This window comes from Labeo rohita, chromosome 11 (genome assembly GCF_022985175.1).
Source record: "Labeo rohita strain BAU-BD-2019 chromosome 11, IGBB_LRoh.1.0, whole genome shotgun sequence".
Classification (NCBI taxonomy): Eukaryota; Metazoa; Chordata; class Actinopteri; order Cypriniformes; family Cyprinidae; genus Labeo; species Labeo rohita.
Genome location: NC_066879.1, coordinates 27,653,591 through 27,672,514, shown reverse-complemented (window position 1 = coordinate 27,672,514; position 18,924 = coordinate 27,653,591). Strand labels below are relative to the sequence as shown.

General features: G+C 38.3%; 1 protein-coding gene across 1 annotated transcript in view; it reads left to right on the top strand.

The window, feature by feature from the left end:
- The window catches only part of mdfi (MyoD family inhibitor), a 36,173-nt gene extending 18,054 nt beyond the window's left edge, over positions 1–18,119 (top strand). Inside the window, exons 4-5 of the mRNA XM_051123432.1 lie at positions 17,386–17,652; positions 17,762–18,119. Coding sequence (XP_050979389.1) covers positions 17,386–17,652; positions 17,762–18,015 — 521 coding nt within the window. The 3' untranslated portion in view covers positions 18,016–18,119. The remainder of the gene's footprint in view (positions 1–17,385; positions 17,653–17,761) is intronic.
- The last annotated feature ends 805 nt before the right edge of the window (positions 18,120–18,924 follow it).

Sequence of the window (18,924 nt, the reverse complement as noted above, 5' to 3'; positions counted from 1 at the left end):
TTTTAAAAAGACCTTGTCCTCTGGTGTAACATCTTTGTCCTGTGGTGTGACAGTATAGGCGCCACACTGGTAGACATTGTGTCACACCAAAGGACAAAAAAACATAACACTTTTATAGTGGTTCCAAAAAAGTTACAATTGAGACAAAATTGTACCTTGTGTACATGCCATGGGCTTCACAGGGGGCTTCAGTAACGCAACCATGAATGGGGTCCTTCAACTAATTAAATTTTTTTTTGGAATTGGCCAATTTAAAATCAGGATATTGTGTCACACCAGAGGACATGGTTTTCAAATGTATCAAGTTCCTGCGCTTTCAGAAGTATATGGATGAAAAAAATGGTTGCTATTTACTAAAACAGAAACTTGAACAATTATGCCGGAGGTATTTATTAACATTTTTATGCTTTTCTTTTTAATTTATAAAAGTTGTAATTTATTGAACCATGCTTGAGACACACCACAGGACAATTTTGAGATTTGGCTCAAAAATGGAAAAAATGGAACAAAAAAAAAAAACTGAGCAGCTTTTTTAACAACAGGTCCATGCAGGACAAAGAAATGTTTAACGATTAACAGTATTTTAAATAGCGACAATATTAATTATATTCATTTTTATCTTGTGGGACAGTAAAAATGCCACATCAGCAACCCATATAAGATTTAGTTTTGGCATTTTCGCCTTTAGTGTGATAGGACAGTTAAGTATTGACAGGAAAGTGGGATAGAGGAGACGGGCTAGGGAAAGGTCTGCAAGCCGGGAATTAAAGTAGGGACACCCAAAGCACAAAGTTGCTGTATGTTGGTGCGCTGCCCACAAGACTGTTGGTGCTGACCAGTAGATGTATATTTAACGTTTGGATGTGAGAGTGAGCAAACTTGGATAGTGCTAATGTACAGAGCAAAACATGCCCCAAAACAAGTCAATATGGGAATTTATTCTTAAGGGTTGTTGAATTTCATATCATTGCTATGTATGGTGTGAATGTACAGTGTGAGGTATAAACTGATTCTTTAAAACGGTTTAATTTCAATGTGAAATAACACAAACTGCAACATATTAGGGGTTGACCAATATGTGTTTTTCAGGGCCGATTATTATAGATCATTATAGATCAAGTAGACCGATAACCAATATTTTGAACTGACATATGTGTCTGGTGTAACAATGAAAACTGTCAAAATTCAAAGTTCAAAAGGGCAGCATTTATATGAAATATAATTTTTCTTGGCCTTTACTGGCACTCTTGATCAATTTAATGCATCCTTGCTGAATAAAACATTTAAATTCTTTGAAAAATATGTACTAAATTCAAACATATAAAAATAGCTAATATTTCACATTTGCATTTAAACTCAATCTGAAAATGCTCACAGGTAGCTACATGCAAGCTTCTTTAAAAGAAGTCATCAAAGCCCTGATTTAGCCCCATCGTGCTGGTACTTTTACCAGTTATTGCTGGGAAAAAAGCTGACTGTGAGTTCCTGTAAGTGTTATTCTATGATGAAAAAATAGATCTGTGCAGGACCCCAACAAGACAGCCATCCCAACCGTGAGCATGTTTGCGCACAGTCGCAGGTTATGTGAAACTTACTGAGAATAAGTATGCTACGGACAGGCCTTCACTGTGTGTGTGTGGTAGGTGAGGTCGTGCTCTGGTTGTCCAGCCTGAGCCTGTGTGCTGACACATTCCAGACACCTACTGCTGCTTATTTACAGGAATAATTGTGCTGGGGTGGCTACAGCTGGGCTCTTTGACCATTTCCTCTCTCACCTTCACCTCCTTCTGGAGACCATTATGGTATATCTGAGCATGTGACTAGCTAAACTTTATCTTGCAGGAAACCAAGGCACGCACTAAAAACAAAATTGGTTGCGGTGGTTGCAAGCACTGTGACTGGAATTCTTGCAGAGACAGAGGAAAGGCTTGTAACATGATCTCATTGTCTCTTCACAGTCTAGTAACAGTTAGTTTAGAAAAATTATGTTCACTTAGGTTAAATAGTCTTGAAGGCACGTGGAATGTGATCATGCTAGCCTGGTGGGCGTCAGTTGCTCATATGGTAATGATACTGAAAGCGCAGTTCATGTTTGCCTGCGTCCACAAATCTGTCACACCTTAGTGTGTCATAACGTGTAGATTTGGTGTGACGGTATGACATTACCTGTCTAAAAGTTCCCAGTAATGAGCTGGCCGGGGTGCAGTGGATACTCTCTACAGGCTGATTTGTGTAAACGCTTGGCCAGAGCATCGGGGTGTTTAAGACCCCGCGAAGACCCGGCGTTCCGCGTCAGTAAGAAGAAAACATAAAAAGGAGATTATGCATCCTGCATTTCTTGGCTCTTCGTCCCTTGCACATTTTTTCAAATGCCCATAAAAATGGCAGCATTACGATTGCATAACAGAACGGACAAAATGTACAACTCCACCTCAGCTTTTTCCCTCCAAACGTGTCTCCCTCGACGCGCATGGTTTTATTTGAAGATGGACCCGTGAGATGTGCCTATTTGGGACTCGTAAAATGGTGAACACTATTGCATCATCTGCTTTATAAGAAGTGTGCAATCCTTTATGGATCCATGTGTGCTTTGAGGCTGGAAGTCGTTTATTTACGTTTTCTGTTTTATTCGATTTTTGCATGTGTTTAAAGGGGTCATCAGATGCTGTAAAAATAATCCCTTTTTCAAATCGAGCCATTCTCAGATGCCTGTCGGTGTGACGGCACAACGTCAGAGGCCGCTCCCACGATAGTTGATTGATATGAGCCTCTTTGTTTCGATGCAGGAGCAGGGATGCAAGTTAGACAAGAATATCTCCGATTGAGTGACTGAGGTGTTGCGTTGCTGGGTGTAATAATGAATGTAGTGGTCATCATTTACTCCCGACATCTAAGCCTACTGAAGATGCAGTAGATTACATTTGTTTGTGAAGGGAATGCACCTCCCAATCTACATAAATGCGTCTGTGTTCGCGCGAATCATTCATGATCCAGTTTCACTTACAGCAGAAGTGAGTATAAGGTTTTTTTTGTTTTTTTTGTTTTTTTTTTTTGCGATCACCTTTCCTAATAATGTGCTAGTTAGCAAGTTTAGCGGCTAAACACGGCTAAATGCGGCTAAAGTAAACAGACTAGTCTCTCCACAGAGAGAAGAGAGGGGCGGGGCGAGCAGAGCTCATTTGCATTTAAAGCAGCCTCGACCAGAATGAGATGATTTTTGCAGAGCTTATTTTGGCAAGGTAAAAAAGGTGTTGTTTTACACAACCATTGAGAATTTTTAATCAAAGTATATTATAGACTTTTCATTAAGACCCTGAAGAATCATATCAACTTGTGGAAAATGGGCATCCAATGACCCCTTTAAAATTGTGCCTTTTGATAGTGACATAGCAAGTTTCATTTTTGTGAAGAAATCAGCAATTTTTGTTGAAAACAGAAGTGTGAAGATTCAGCTGGGTCCAAATGCTTCAGCTCGGAGCAATGATGTCATGGATGTTCTATGCGTGTCTAGACTAAATGCCTTTGACAGAGTGTAGAAAGGGCTGTTAAATTCACTTTTTTTTTTTTTTTTTTTTTCTTGAATCTGGGTCTAGTGTGAGTGAGAAGTGAAAAAGAGAGTTAGAACATGGGTTCAGGTCTTCTAGCAGAGTCTGTGTAAGTGGAGATTGCATTTACAGAACCATTTGTTAGTCGCTTTTTTTTAAAATGCTCACTCACTGCTCACTGTTTTAGGGAGAGTAAAAACTTTAATACTTGTAGAACTTTCTTCTGAGCTTACTATCTAACATATGTATATAAATACTTACAGTATTTCAAGGTCTGGTTAACGTATTTGAAGTCTTATTGAAAAACTTAGTAAGGGACTAATTGGTCTTAAAGATTGAATGAACATCTATGAGAATGTTTGCATAAGAGGTGCTCTTTCATTTCAAAACCAATACATGGCAACTGAAAGACAAGTGACCATTCTGTCAACTGGCCTGAAACTCTATTGTTGAGCCCATTCATTTGCCTGGGATGTCTGGTTTTAAAGGAATAGTTCACCCAAAAATAAAAATTACCCCATGACTTACTCACCCTCAGGCCATTCTAGGGGCATTCAAGGGTTTCTTTCAGACGAATGCAATCTGAGTTATATAAAAAAAAATGTCCTGGCTCTTCCAAGCTTTGTAATGGCAGTGAATGGGTGTTGAGATTTTAAAGTCCAAAAAAGTGCATAAATCCATCATAAAAGTATTCTACACGTCTCTGAGGTGTTTAATAATAGCCTTCTGAAGTGAAACAATGTGTTTGTGTAAGAAAAATATTCATATGTAAAACTTTATAAACTCTAATCTGTAGCTTCCGCTAACTGTCGTACTCACCTTCACCAGAGAGTGGCTTTCCAACGGATGATGTAGGAGTAGCGTAAGCTCCGGTGAGAAGTGACAAACACGGAAGCGCAGAGGAGAGAGCAAAATAAAACACCGGTTCACTTCAAAAAGCCTTTATTAACCCCCAGGGGCAGTGTGGAGTACTTTAATAATGGATAAATGCACTTTTTTGGGCTTCAAAATCTCAACCCCTATTCACTGCCATTATAAAGCTGGGAAGAGCCAGGACAGTTTTTTTTTTTTTAATTATAACTCTGATTGTATTCATCTGAAAGAAGAAAGTCATATACAGCTAGAATGGCTTAAGGGTGAGTAAATCATGGGGTAATTTTTTTTATTTTTGGGTGAGCTATCCCTTTATACATACCCTGATACAAGTACATAATAACAATAATCAGTACCGGCATTCTAGACTGTTGTGTTTGCTTGTGCATCACTACATATCAGCAGGAGCACTTTTAAGATATTTATTTTATCAATGCTTTTTAGTTGCATCAATCAAATGACTGTACCGCTCTACTGACTGTTAGAATGCAAGCAATGAAAATGATTGCTGGGGAGGTCCATACTGTATAATTGAGAAAGTGGCTTCTGAGATGCGTTGATAAAAATTGAATCTGGTCAGAGAATGGTCTCATTGCATATTCCGTTTCTCTCAGTCCCATTCTGGCCTTTTCAGTGAATTATTCAGCTTCAGCAGGGCTTAAAGCTCAGTTCCTGTGTCTCACTCATCACATCATCTATTATCAGTGTACAGAGGGGCCGGCATCGGGGGAAATAAACGACTTAAAGGAAGAGGGGAAAATGCTGGCTTAAATTACAGCTTTAAAATTCTCTGATTAGAGTCTTCATCGCTGGAGATTGTCATTGAAATGAGCTCAGGCAGAACGGGATTAAAGACTACTGGGTCTCTCTTGCGAACATACTGTATTTTTTTGTTGGAGGCCACCCTGTAAAATCTGGCTCTGCTTTTCAAAGAGCCGTATCATTTATCCCTTGCCACATTTGGATGTTTTCATTTTCTCTTCAGTTTCACTGACAACAGCCGTCCTTGTTTAGAAAGTAGGGGATTTCCATCTCTCTGGTGTGAAGATATGGAGCTATTATTTGCACCATCTGTCCTACACATTGTTATATTTTTTAATTTATTTATGTTTTGTCTTCAGCCAAACATTTCTCAGTAAGAACTGATAATCATTTATATTTGATAGCTTGTTGCTCTTGAAGATTCATGTGTTTGTGTTTTCATTTTGTATTAAAAACTGCTGACTCACTGGCTTCTGTGGCCCTGCAGGTTTTAAACAGAAGGTAGTGTTACTCACGGCTGTTTGGGCAGCAGGGTACTTTAAATGAGGTGTTACGGGAAGCCTGGGGCCCTGGGCAGGGAATTTAAGATGAGATAATGCGGCTGACGTCTGGGGGTCTCAGGGGCACAGAGAGGTGCATGTTGAGATGATATAGTGGTGTGATTCTGCACACCTAGAGAAACTTGACATCTCAGGGCTGAATGTGCATTTTAGACGAAGACAGAATGGGCAATGCTGAGAGCTGATGATCCATGTGTTTTATGGATGATTTTGGAAAATATATAATTTTATCTTTTAAAAATAAAAGAAAAAGTTTTTTTTACAAGCAACCTGAGGATGATTCATCCCCCTGTCTGAGTGTTCCCACCCACAGATGATTTCAGACTGCAGTGTAATGCACCGATGAGCTATTATTTTAGCAGCGGAAGACTATTTAAAGATGTAAAGAGATGTTCAGTAAAAATTGTTTCCCTTTTGATTTACTTCCTATCATTTGTTTTCAGCTTCATATCCGTTTCTTGACACTCTCCCTCTATTTCTCCCTTTTTTCTGATGCTCTGTGGCTTTTGGGTACATGGTAAATAATGAAAATGGATGGTAGGTAGATAGCCGGTCTCTTTCAGTATCGATTTAACCACAACGCAACAATGATTCAATTCACCATAATCCTAACTAGGTTTGTGTTCAGTATGTAAATGCATATATGCCAGTGTATCAAATGTATGTAAACAGTTTATGCATTTATTTGAAATGTATGTAAACAGTTTATGCATTTATATGAACTTTATTTTGGATATGAGAGCACATGACGTGTCAATTTTGCCCTCTGATTCTCAGCAGAGAAACTTCTGGCTTCTGTAGAAATTTTTGTCTTTCTGGCAGATGCCCAGGAGACCGACTGACGCTGCCTGTTTACTGCCCTAAACACGAATGCACACAAACAAAGTAACATCTCACAGTCAAATGCCTCATCCAAAAACTGCAGCACAGGATAACGCAAATATGCCCCATGTTATTGTGGATTCAATTCCTGACCACCAACTTTCCAAAAAAAAAAATGCCCAGTGGTCTTTAAATATGTTTACACCCTTTAACCGCGTGTGCACTTTTATTTAGGTCAAAAAAAAATTGAAATGCTGTGGGTGTAACTCAAGCAGTGTACAATACAGTGCTGTTCTGAGAGCCACTAATGCATCTATTTAACCTTGAAATAGACATGTTGAATGCAAGTTTGGATGAGTCACAGTGAAAACAATGTGTTTCTGTGAAACTGTTTCTTAAGAGTATATGTCAGGAGTTTCTTCAAAATATTTCATTTTTCTCTGGCTGTATTTAAAAAGCCATTGTGTCATTGTCTAACAAGTTTAATTTTTCATCTTCCCACTGAGCTTTACAAAAGAATAGAGCTTTCATTTCATACAGTAGTCTTCATCAAGTGCTTCACATTCACGATTATGCATTGTTATACGATCTCTTGAGTTTTAGGGTCATACAGCAATATCCAGATATTTATTGAACATTACTAAGAAGAACTACAAAGTATTTGTACCCTGACCCTTTGTACACCTTGTAGTGCAAAACACATTTGTACTGTATTGTTTGATCCCCCAAAGTAATATTAGCAAACACAGATCATCAAACACAGTATCGAGTAAATAGAGCTGGGTAGATTATTTACAAATTGTAATCCAGTACTAATTTCAAATTACTTGACAAAAACTGTAGTTAGTAAAGTAACTGGGCGATATGGCAAAAAAAAAAAAAAAAATCCTTCCCATAATGTTTGGCTGATTCTCTTTAGTCTTTACTAAAGAAAAGTCTATTCCAAGTTCATCACACATTAAGATGTCCATATGATGTAAATGTTAAACAAACCACTTGTTAAATATCTTTGCAGAAAAGATGAATGAACTACAACTACATCCTGTACAAACTTGTCTTAGACATAATATGTTAAGAAATATGAGGAAAACGCTTTTAAAAACAGTCAAGGTAATTCAGATTCAAAATGACTGAAGGTATAACACCAGTAGACTATTATGAACTATAAATGTTCTGTAAAAAACAATGAACAGCAGCTTTCAGCCTGTCATCATGATGCAAACATATCAGACATGCAGTAGTAGTTCTTCATAGAATTTTTTTTTTATTCGATTGCACTGCTTTTCCATTGTTTTTTTCTATGTAAACATAGACACGTTTGACTGTTGCACTTGCAGCGTCTCATGTGATAAACAGAAATTGTGTAAATAGCGATATGAGTGCGTGACACTTGAGCAGTTAATCACATGCGCTGATGTGATTGGATCAGTCCTTCTCTTTACTGTTATCATTGGCAATGTTGTCAAAGTGTCTAATTGTAATGTTTGGTAATACTTCTAAATTGCGATTCCTCAATTTCTCAAAAATAAAATTGTGGCAAAACATTAAATTCAAATAAATCGGTAAAGCCCACTATCCCACTAATAATTAATTATATCATAAAAAAAATAAAAGAAATAATTTTACAATCAATTAAAATAAAAAAAACTTGTGAAGTAATGAAGTATTTTATTTTGTTTACCTGCATGTCATGTTACCATAACCAACATCAGAGTACTTATGAACATGCAAATGTGATACTTAATTATTAAAATATTTATTTTAAAATCTCAGGGGTATTTCAAGTAAATATAGTTGGTGAAAGAGGATCAAATGACAAAACAAGTTTGTGAATTTGTGCATTTTAATGTACTGGAAAGACAAAAGCCTTTCTAAGACATAGAAATACATGGGTAATAACCTGCTGAGTGATAATTCAAATAAAAATCAATGTGTTCATCAGTAGTTCATGCAATGTTGAAACACTTCTTAAACCTGAAATCAAATGCTGGGTCAAATGCTGTGTCGCCACCTTACTAGTGACTGGTCTTTGTGTGAATGTCCACAAAAAACTGATTGATTATTTTAAAATGTAATTTTATCAGTACACTACATACAAGTACTTCATTTTTGAAATCTGATTACGTTATTCAGATTACATGTAATCAGTTACTACCCAGCTCTGTAAACAGAGATGTACAAAATACCACTTAAAGGAGAACTCCACTTCCAGAACAACAATTTACAAATAATTTACTCACCCCCTTGTCATCCACGATGTTGATGTCTTTCTTCATGTCGTAAAGAAATTGTTTTTTGAGGAAAACATTTCAGCATTTTTCCCCATATAATGGACTGATATGGTGCCCCGATTTTGAACTTCCAAAATGCAGTTTAAATACGGCTTCAAACGATCCCCGCCGAGAAAAAAGGGTCTTATCTAGTGTAACGATTGGTTATTTTAATAAAAATAATACAATTTATATACTTTTTAATGCCAAACGCTCGTCTTGTCTTACGCTGCCTGGACTGTTTTTGTTCCTGTTCATGACAGTTAGGGTATGTCGAAAAAGTCCCATCTCATGTTATCCCTTAACTTCAAAATCGTCCTATATCGCTGTTTTACCTTTTTTGTTGAGGGTGTTCGATCTTTTTTGCATGTTCACTTTGCAAAGACTGGGTCAGAACTTCTGCAATGATGTAGGATGATTTTGAAATGATTTTTGAAGTTGAGGGAGAAAATACGGTTGAAGTTTTTTGACATACCCTAACTGTCTTGAGCCAGAATATACAGAGTTCAAGGACTGCAAGGCAAGGCAAGCGTTTGAGAACAAAAAGTATTTAAATTGTATTTTTGTTTTATGTAAATAACCGACCGTTTTGCTATATAAGATCCTCTAAATAAGATTCTTCCTCGTCTAGGATAGTTTATAACCGCATTTGGGATCGTTTGAAGCCACATTTAAACTGCCTTTTGGAAGTTCAAATTTGGGACACCATAGCAGTCCATTATATGGGGAAAAATGCTGAAATGTTTTCCTCAAAAAACATAATTTCTTTACGACTGATGAAAGACATGAACATTGTGGATGACAAAGTAAATTATTTGTAAATTGTTGTTCTGGAAGTGGAGTTCTCCTTTAAAGTGTGCTCTTTCTGGACCTTAATCTAAATGGGCTGCAAAATTTATGTACCTTCATCTTTGTGATTTGCAAGCACTACTTCTTGAGAAGAGAGTTGCACATCTGGGATTCCGTGTTCAATTTACGGTTGCTAATAAACAAAAGAACAGTATCTATTCAAAATAAACTTCTTTTGTAACATTATAAATGTCTTTACTCACTTTGGATTAATTGAGTGTATTATTGCTGAAAAGAAGCATTAATTTCTTTAAAAAAAATAAAAATAAATCTTAAGTTAGTCTGTACTTTTGAATGGCAGTGTATAATGTAGATGTGCTGTGAACCTCTGCAACAGCTGGTGGTGATGTGGATGAAGTATTTCAGGTTTACTGTCTTTTTTCTTTGTGTGTGAAAGAATCACAAAGAATCACACATCACATCTTCAAATGTCAGATGTAAATCCACTGTGTAACTGTAACTCAAGCTAAAGCTGGCAAGCTCAAGATCATACACATTAAAACCTGGCAAACAGCGGGGGTGGAAGTTCATTATAAACACCCCGCCAATCTAACACTGAACATATGGACTTGAGGGTGATGTTTACCTGCTTGAAAGAAGAAACTGCTTTCATGCTGGCTTTTAGTCTTTTCATATACTCTTGACATTTCATGCACTTCATATAAAGTTATCTTTTTTTTTTTTTTTTTTTCTTTATAACAAACTGAACATCTGGAGTACAGTTTGAAATGGCAAAATATCCAATCAGAGTGAATTTGCTTGTGGTCTGACCTCGGCCAGGCTCCAACACCAGCAAACTGTGGGCATGTGTCCGCTCAGCCATTATCTAATGTAGCTGATTGCCAGTTCTGTCTTCCAGGCCTTCAAGCGTCAGACTCTGTGAATAGAAACGAGGTGTGTTTGTGTATGTTTTTCCTGGACTCTATCGAGTCCACATGCCTCCGCATGGGCACCAGACGTCTTCCTATGAACTCTGGCTCTTTTAATATTCCCTCCACTGGTATGACCTGAAACGTGCGTTAAGGTCAAGAAAATGTTTAGTGCAGCAATAAGATGGGATTAAATACTATCATCATTCACAAAAAAATATAACAAAACGTTTCACGTAAAAGGTCAATTTAGCCTTTCTCTGTTTTGGGGCTTTATTTCCTTTGGCTCTGAAGGTCTGCATTTCACATAGTTTTTCTTTCTTCCAGAATAATTAGTCTTTTGCGGTGCTCAAGAGTAAAATATACGAAGTGCTGTAGACTGCTTGCCAAAGTCAACTCCACGAGCAGTTTGTGGAGGAACACTAGAACATTTGTAGGCTGTAAACTCACAAGGAGACGGTGTCTGAACTTCACAATGGCAAACGTTTGGCCTCATCCTCACACCCAATGCAAAAAAAGACTGACGTTTTAATCATAACCTTAGCTGATATGCCTCTCCTTTTGTTTTCATTACCCTGATCTGGCTGCGCTGCGGCGTATCGTTGTACGCACTCTTTTGTTTTCAGTGGCAGCCCATGTGGATTGTGGTCCGCTTTTCAAACAGTTGTCCACCATACGGTGACCAGATTCAAGAGCTTAATTGAGTATTTGTTTAATCAGTGGCTGTGCCCGAAACAAAGCATTTATTTTTAATTAGACCGGAATTTTTTTTCAGACTTTTACGAGTCATTCAATTTGGAGGGAGTGGCTGAGAAAAAGAAAAAAAAAAGTAAGTTTGTGGATACCGTATTTTTAGTAATTTTGGAATATGTTACAGCAAGTTTCGACGAGAACACGCACACAACGTGTATTATACAAAATACATTAGAGAGAGCCAGCTGCTAGTTAGCATCTACCAGTACTGCGTTTATTTGATTTAAAAATACAGAAACATCAGCAATATTGTGAAATATTATTGCAATTTAAAAAGCATTTTTCTATTGTAATATACTTTTAAAATAAAATTTATTCTTGTGATGCAAAGCTGAAATTTCAGTATCATTACTCCAGTCATCAGTGTCAAATGATCCTTCAGAAATCACTCTAATATGCTGATTTAGTATCAGTGTTGGAAACAGCTTAATATTTTTTGGAACCTATTCTTTTTTTCAGGATTCTTTAATGAATAAAAAGTAAAAAAAAAAAAAACAGCATTTATTCAAAATAGAAATCTTTTCTAACAATGTAAGTCTTCACTATCATTTTTTTTTATCCATTTAACAAATCCTTGTCAAATGAAAGTAATAATTTCTTTCAAACAAAGAAAGTACAATTTTACTGAACCCAAACTTTGAACGGTAGTGTGTATTGTTAGAAAAGATTTCTGTTTTGAATAAATGCTGTTCCTTTTAACTTTTTATTTATCAAAGAATCTTGAAAAAGGTATCACAGGTTCCAAAACAATATAAAGCAGCACAACTGTTTCCAACATTGATATTAATCAGCATATTAGAATGATTTCTGAAGGATCATTTGAAGAGTAATGATGCTGAAAATTCTGTTTTGCATCACAGGAATAAATTCTATTTTAAAGTATATTAAAATAGAAAACCATTATTTTAAATTGGAATAATTTTTCACAATATTACATTTTTTTCTATATTTTTTAATCAAATAAACACAGCCTTGATGAGCAGAGAAGACTTTTCTAAAAACATTTAAAATCGTACTGATCCCAAACTTCTGAACGGCAGTGTATGTTTTAGACTCTTTACTGTAGTGCTTGCTTACTGCGTTTATTTTAAAGCCATCCTCTACTTAAAATCTCTGCCGTTTGGGCCCCTAGATGTCTGTGGTTTTATTTAATTTTAATTTTAGAGGCACACAGAAATGTTTCCTGCAACTTCTGCTCCTTTGCTTGATTTGTGTATGTTGTCTTGTCATTTGCTCTCTGTGGGAAACGAAGCACAGCGGTGATCTCATGTTGTTTGTTTGTTCCTTTGTGTACTCTTCCTGCAACATTGAAGCAATGATATGCAAATCCATTCTGGTCTCTTGATCTTGGTTTATTAATTCCTGTTTCTTTGTTTGTTTGCTTGTCTGTTTGTATTGGACTGTTTCTCTTTGGTCCTTTGAAGCTGGTTGGGAGAAAAGCCATCATACTGAAATGATACACAACCGAAAATGAAAGGAAACATTATGTGTAAACAAACTGTAGAACAGACAGATGAACATGATAGAGTAACTAAGACAGTGAATCTGAAATCATGAGCCGTATCATTGCGTCTAGTCATATCAACAGTCTGGACTCCATGCCTAATGCTGAGCAGCAAGCACCAAGCGGATATTGTAAACACGTGTGCTTTTCCCGTCAGGACCCCTGTCCCTACTGAATGCTGAAGGCTCCTTCCCAGAAACAAACCCCTACTTTGGCGTAAATCTCAGTCACTCTTGCCCTTGTTTCCTCTTGTGGTTGATCTGTTGAAGAGACTAGGGAGATTAATTGAATTTGCTTTTTTTGTTGGTGATTTATAAAAAATAAGCAACATTGTCATTTGAATGTGCTTTTAATAAAAAATACTTTTTTTTTTATTTTTAAATACTTTTTTGTATTTTTACTTTTTTATATATAAAAAATTCTAATATATTAAGCCTTGTTACACTAGTTTTGTGATTTAACGTATAACATGTTTTAATAGTCTCTGATTTACAGCAAAAAGTTCAAACTTTTCAATTAATTAAAAATGTGGCTTCGACAGTTTATCACTCAAATACCAATGTATGTGTGTATAATATTTTTAATAAACATAATTTAGTAGAACATATATGAAAAAAACCCTCTAACACTAGCTTTTTTCTATTCTATCTACTTGTTTTCTTTTCAATTATAATAAAAAATGTACCTACTAACAGTAGCGTTCCCTATTCATTTTCTATTCTTTTGACTTGTTTTCCTTTTATTTATTTAAAAAAAACAACCCTCTAACACTAGTGATCTCTATTCTTTTTCTGTTCTTTGGACTTATTTTCTTTTTATTTATTAAAAAAAAGGCCATTTAACACTAGCGTTCTCTATTCTTTTTCTGTTCTTTTTACTTTTTTCTTTTTATTTATTTAAAAAAAAAAATGACCCTCTAACACTAGTGCTCTCTATTCTTTTTCTATTCTTTTGACTTGTTAGGGCCCGAGCACTGCAGTGCGACTCCTGTTACGGACTCCTAGCAACATATTAAAAAGTGATAGCAAGTTTTATATAGGCTAGCAACATGCTAGAAACGTGCTAAAACATGTTAGCAACACTTAGCTAAGTGCTAAAGCATGCTATTAATGCAATGAAACAGGAAGTTACTGAACGGAAATGTTGTGTCGAGTGTATGACACTAGCGGTCGCTCTTGGGAGCCCAAACACCTCTAACAACATTGAGAAAAGGCCAGTGAAATTGGGTGTGCAGATTTTGCATAGCTTGCCACGCCCCGGACATCCAGGTATAAATAGGGCAACACGGGATCTGCTCACTCGTTCTGTTCTGAGGAGTTGAGAAGTGTTTTAACCCGCTCAGAGGCAGTCTGAAGTTGTGGTATGAAGGACACAACGTCTCCGTTCCCTCCATCAAGGAACAGGGGTTACCATACTTAACCAAGACGCTCCCTATCTGTCGTTCACTCCAACGTTGTGTCGAGTGTACGATACTAGGGGTCCCTATATTACATGCCACAACTCAGACTGCGTCACGAGCGCTTGGGCACAGATAATAACAAGCCGAAGTGTTAAAATAAGTGCAGCTCACCTGTTCGTGACCTTCCAACGTCCGAGAACTGACCTGTCGCAGGCAGGGTCCTGCAGCCGGGCCTTTTCTCAGTGGAGCAGCTGAGTGTCTTGAGAACACTGGGACAGTGACTGTTTCCCCTGAGGGAAAAGACACTACAGACATCACAACCTGCCCGGAGGGGGGGTAAAAAGTGAAAACATTATTAGGGGAGGGCTCTGAGGTGGGCTCCACATCAGGAGAGACTACCAAAAACTCAGAACCTAGAGACAGGATCTGTCTCAGGGGAAACACCGCATCACAGGGAATATAGGTGGGGATTACACACATGGAGCCACATGAGGAGCCACTATATGTGGAGCACCAACCCAGTCAAGAGTTTGCAGAAGGCAACTTACCTTGTTCTGGATTCTTATAGCAAGTTCCTCTGCCAAACCTGGCTACGTCCAAAAGTGCTAAAGTGATGGCAGAGTTGTTTAGGGTTCACATAAGGGAACTTACTGTACTGTAGAAGCGTAATCACCATAAAGGGAAGTACTATAGCAAGCTCTACACCAAACCAGGCTCCTGAGTCAAAGAGCTTGCGTTCAAGATACTGGTTCCATGCGCAGGTTATAAAACCAGGCAAATGTGTTAGGTGTTGCCCAACCTGCAGCTCTGCAAATGTCTGTTAAAGAGGCCCCATTCGCAAAAGCTGCCGAGACAGCGACACCCCTGGTCGAGTGGGCTCTTACACCCATTGGGCAGGGTAAGCCTCTGGCCTGGTAGGCCATACGGATCGCATCCACAAGCCAGTGGGAGATCCTTTGCTTGGAGACGGCATTCCCCTTCTGCTGTCCTCCAAAACAGACAAAGAGCTGTTCAGAAAGTCTGAAGGGCCGAGTACGTTCAAGATAAATGCGCAGGCACAGACTGGGCATAATAAGGATAGGTTGGGGTCACCTTCCTGGGAAGGGATAGCTTGCAAGGTTACCACCTGATCTCTGAAGGGAGTGGTGGGTACCTTGGGCACATATCCAGGCCGGGGTCTCAGGACAATGTGAGAGTCTGCAGAGCCGAATTCCAGGCACAAACTGTTGACTCAGAGGGCTTGAAGGTCTCCCACTCTTTTGATGGAAGTGAGCGCAGTCAAGAGGGCCATGTTCATAGAGACTGAGATCGACTGACTGAAGGGGCTCAAATGGATCTTGCTGTAAGGCCTGAAGGACCACAGCGAGATCCCAAGAGGGGATGAGGTGGAGCCTGGGAGGGTTCAACCTCCGGGCGCCTCTAAGAAATCTAATAACCAAATCGTGCTTCCCCACCGATCTGCCTTCCACCAAGTCATGATTGGCTGATATAGCCGTCCAATGGACCTTGAGTGTGGAAGCAGACAGGTGCCTATCCAGGCCTCCTTGGAGGAAGGATAGCACAGATTCACACAGAGGCGCTGAATTCGGCTCCAAAAAACAGAACTGCACACCAGGTTTCATTGACCTTTTCTCAGTGTTGTCAGAGGTGTTTGGGCTCTCAAGAGTGACCCCTGGTGTCGTAGACTCGACACAACGTTGGAGTGAACGACAGATAGGGAACAGTATAGCACTATAACATTACTTTAAAGGCTTGCGTATTCAACTGTTTGCGAAATGGTGCTTTGTGTTCGTGTATCCTACCTATCTCATTCGGCACAAATCCAAATATTCCATAATATTTCCATATTTGCAATGTATTCAAATGCTAAACTATTATTTAGTATGTAAATTATAGGCTTTGTACTTCAGTCGCGTTCCAATGTTAAAACAATAAGGTGGGCGCGTTTGGTTCACTGTATTTTATTTTGATAAAGTACCAACTGCGCTGTTAAGTTAGCAATGCTGGAAGCATGGAACTGATATGTTTTGTGTGTATGTGTGTGCCGACACAATTACTTAAACTGTTTCCTTATACCAGCAAAATCAACTTAAAACAGTGTCATTTATTGTCTTATTAGTAATGCATCACTGTAAAAGGTCTTTTTGTAAATTAAAGAAAACAAATAGGATGTCACTTTCTGCCATTTGAGTTTCCTTTCTGTCATAAAAATGAACTGAAATGTAAACTAAATGTAAACATTTTATAAATACTGTAAAATTAATGTTCAAATATAAACCATTAAAAGTGTAAATTTAGAAATATTAATATGCACACTACTGTTCAAAAGTTTGGGATGTGTATATATACCAAAATGACCAAAAGTGACACATTTTGTTTGAACAGATAATGCAAAGAAAAATAATTCAGCTTTGCCATCACAGGAATAATTAGTGTTGTTACTTTTAACTTTCTTTAAATTTCAAATTAGAATTACGATTACAAGCTAATTACAAATCATTGTAGCATTTCTGTACAGTGAGATCTTTAAAGGAACACTCCACAAGGAACACGCTGCGTAATATCATTGCGCCTGCTGCACCCATGGTACAGCAGCAAAGTTCCTTGATTATTACGCCGGAATGAGAGTATAGTTCCTAGCCATATCGGCCTAGAAAATCGCAACTTTTTATTTTCCGTCAGTCTTAGTACACAATGTAACTACAGAAGAGTCAAGTTTTAAATAGGAAAAATATTGAAACTCTTTGGTCATTTTTGAGAGAGATGCTAATGGTCTAATCTGATTCAATGATCTATGCTAAGCTATGCTAAAAGTGCTACCGCCAGACCCGGAGATTAGCTGAATGGATTAGAAAATGGTAAAACTCAATTGTTTAACTCTAGGGCAGTTGGAAAATGAGCCTGTTTTCAAAAAAAGCGGAGTGCTCCTTTAAGTAAAGTTCTTGGGTATTACACAAGAATCTGCCTGAGACCCGTTTTTGGAACTTGATTGGTCCACGTAAGGAAATGGCTAATTCCATTAGAAGAAATGAGATGCTAACTAAGTTTAGCAGCCGCAAATATGCAACTGCTGTTTGTCTTTTACACATCCTTAATAATTACACAGTGCTAGAAAAGCTGATACAAAATCCAGCCATGACCTTGCTCACCTTTATGTTTGTTTTCTCTCTCTCTCTCAGATCAACCTCAGGCACGGTCTACGCCCATACACCCCACCCTCTCCAACTCGACCGAATCAGCGGCACTGCTGAGGAGAGACAGCAAGCCGCACAGCAACGGTGTCCGAAATGGAACCTTTTCACGAGCCGCCTCGTCAACCTCCTCATCTTCATCCACAGCCCATAAAACCCCCAAGAAGCTACAGTCGAACCCATCCATCAACAGTCAGAGAAGCAAAGGTAGCTCCAAATCCAACAGCTCCCAGATCCCCACAGAGGCCCAGGATGGTGAGTCAGACCTCACTGCACATTAGCCCTGATTGTGTTATACACTGTTCTTTCATCGTTGCAGATAAACATCAGTGAGAGTTTGTTGTGACTAAATTTCTGCGTCCAGATTGCTGTGTCCACTGCATCCTGGCCTGTCTGTTCTGCGAGTTCCTCACACTGTGCAACATCGTGCTGGACTGCGCCACATGCGGCTCCTGCGCATCGGATGACTCGTGTTTCTGCTGCTGCTGCGCTTCAGAGGAATGCGGTGACTGCGACCTGCCCTGTGACATGGACTGTGGCATCATCGACGCGTGCTGCGAGTCTGCAGACTGTCTGGAGATCTGCATGGAGTGCTGCGGGCTGTGTTTCTCCTCCTGAAACTCCTGTAGGGGGCGCTGCCTCTTTCACTGATTTGGGACCTGAGAAGAAACACAGAAAGGATGACATCCGATGATCAGGAGTGGATGCAAACCTAGTTGGAGTTGTGAGTTACAGTCTAGTAGCTTTCTTAATAGGGAAAGGGTTAGCTGTCGTACACTAGAGGTGTTATTCTGCAATAGTCTTTATACATATGAACTCTTTCTGGACTGGTTTCTGCTTAAAATGTTTTGGTGAGTCAACATTGGCATGATACTGAATACAAATACATCCAGAAGACTTATGAGGCCACTCAGAAAAGCCAAAAAAACATTCGTGTTTGTTAGTGATTTGAAATCGTCTTAGTGCCAAACTTTTGATAAATGCACAAGCCACAGCTATCCAGTGGTTTAAGAATTCCTCAATAATGCACGCCATAAAAGAGCTTGAATTGCAACTCAGATCTGTTGTCGAAAACAATGCAATCAACTATGTATCAATAATCCCAAATATCACCTCTCAGTACGCACACTTACTGTAGTACACTGGTGTAGTCCTTTAAGGATTACAAAAGCCATAAACTGTGAGTGTGAAACTCATAGATGTATGCGAGTGGGAGAAAGACGTGTGTATTTAATATATGGTGCCATACTACAGTTGTATCATAGATTGTACATAAACGTGAAGAGAATTCTTGTCAGTGGTCCTGTGATGTTCGCATTCTCACTCTTTCTACCATTTTCTTTACATCAGTCAATCAATCTTCTTTAATACTGGAATATTATACTGTAAGCGGTTGTGAATTGCTCCCGTATTTTTTTCCAATGTGAAATATCTGTCTTGTTATTCCAAAACTTTCCATTTAAGTCAGTTGTGTGTGAATCTAAATGTATCTACCTATTGTTTTTTGATGTAGTATAAATGTATAGT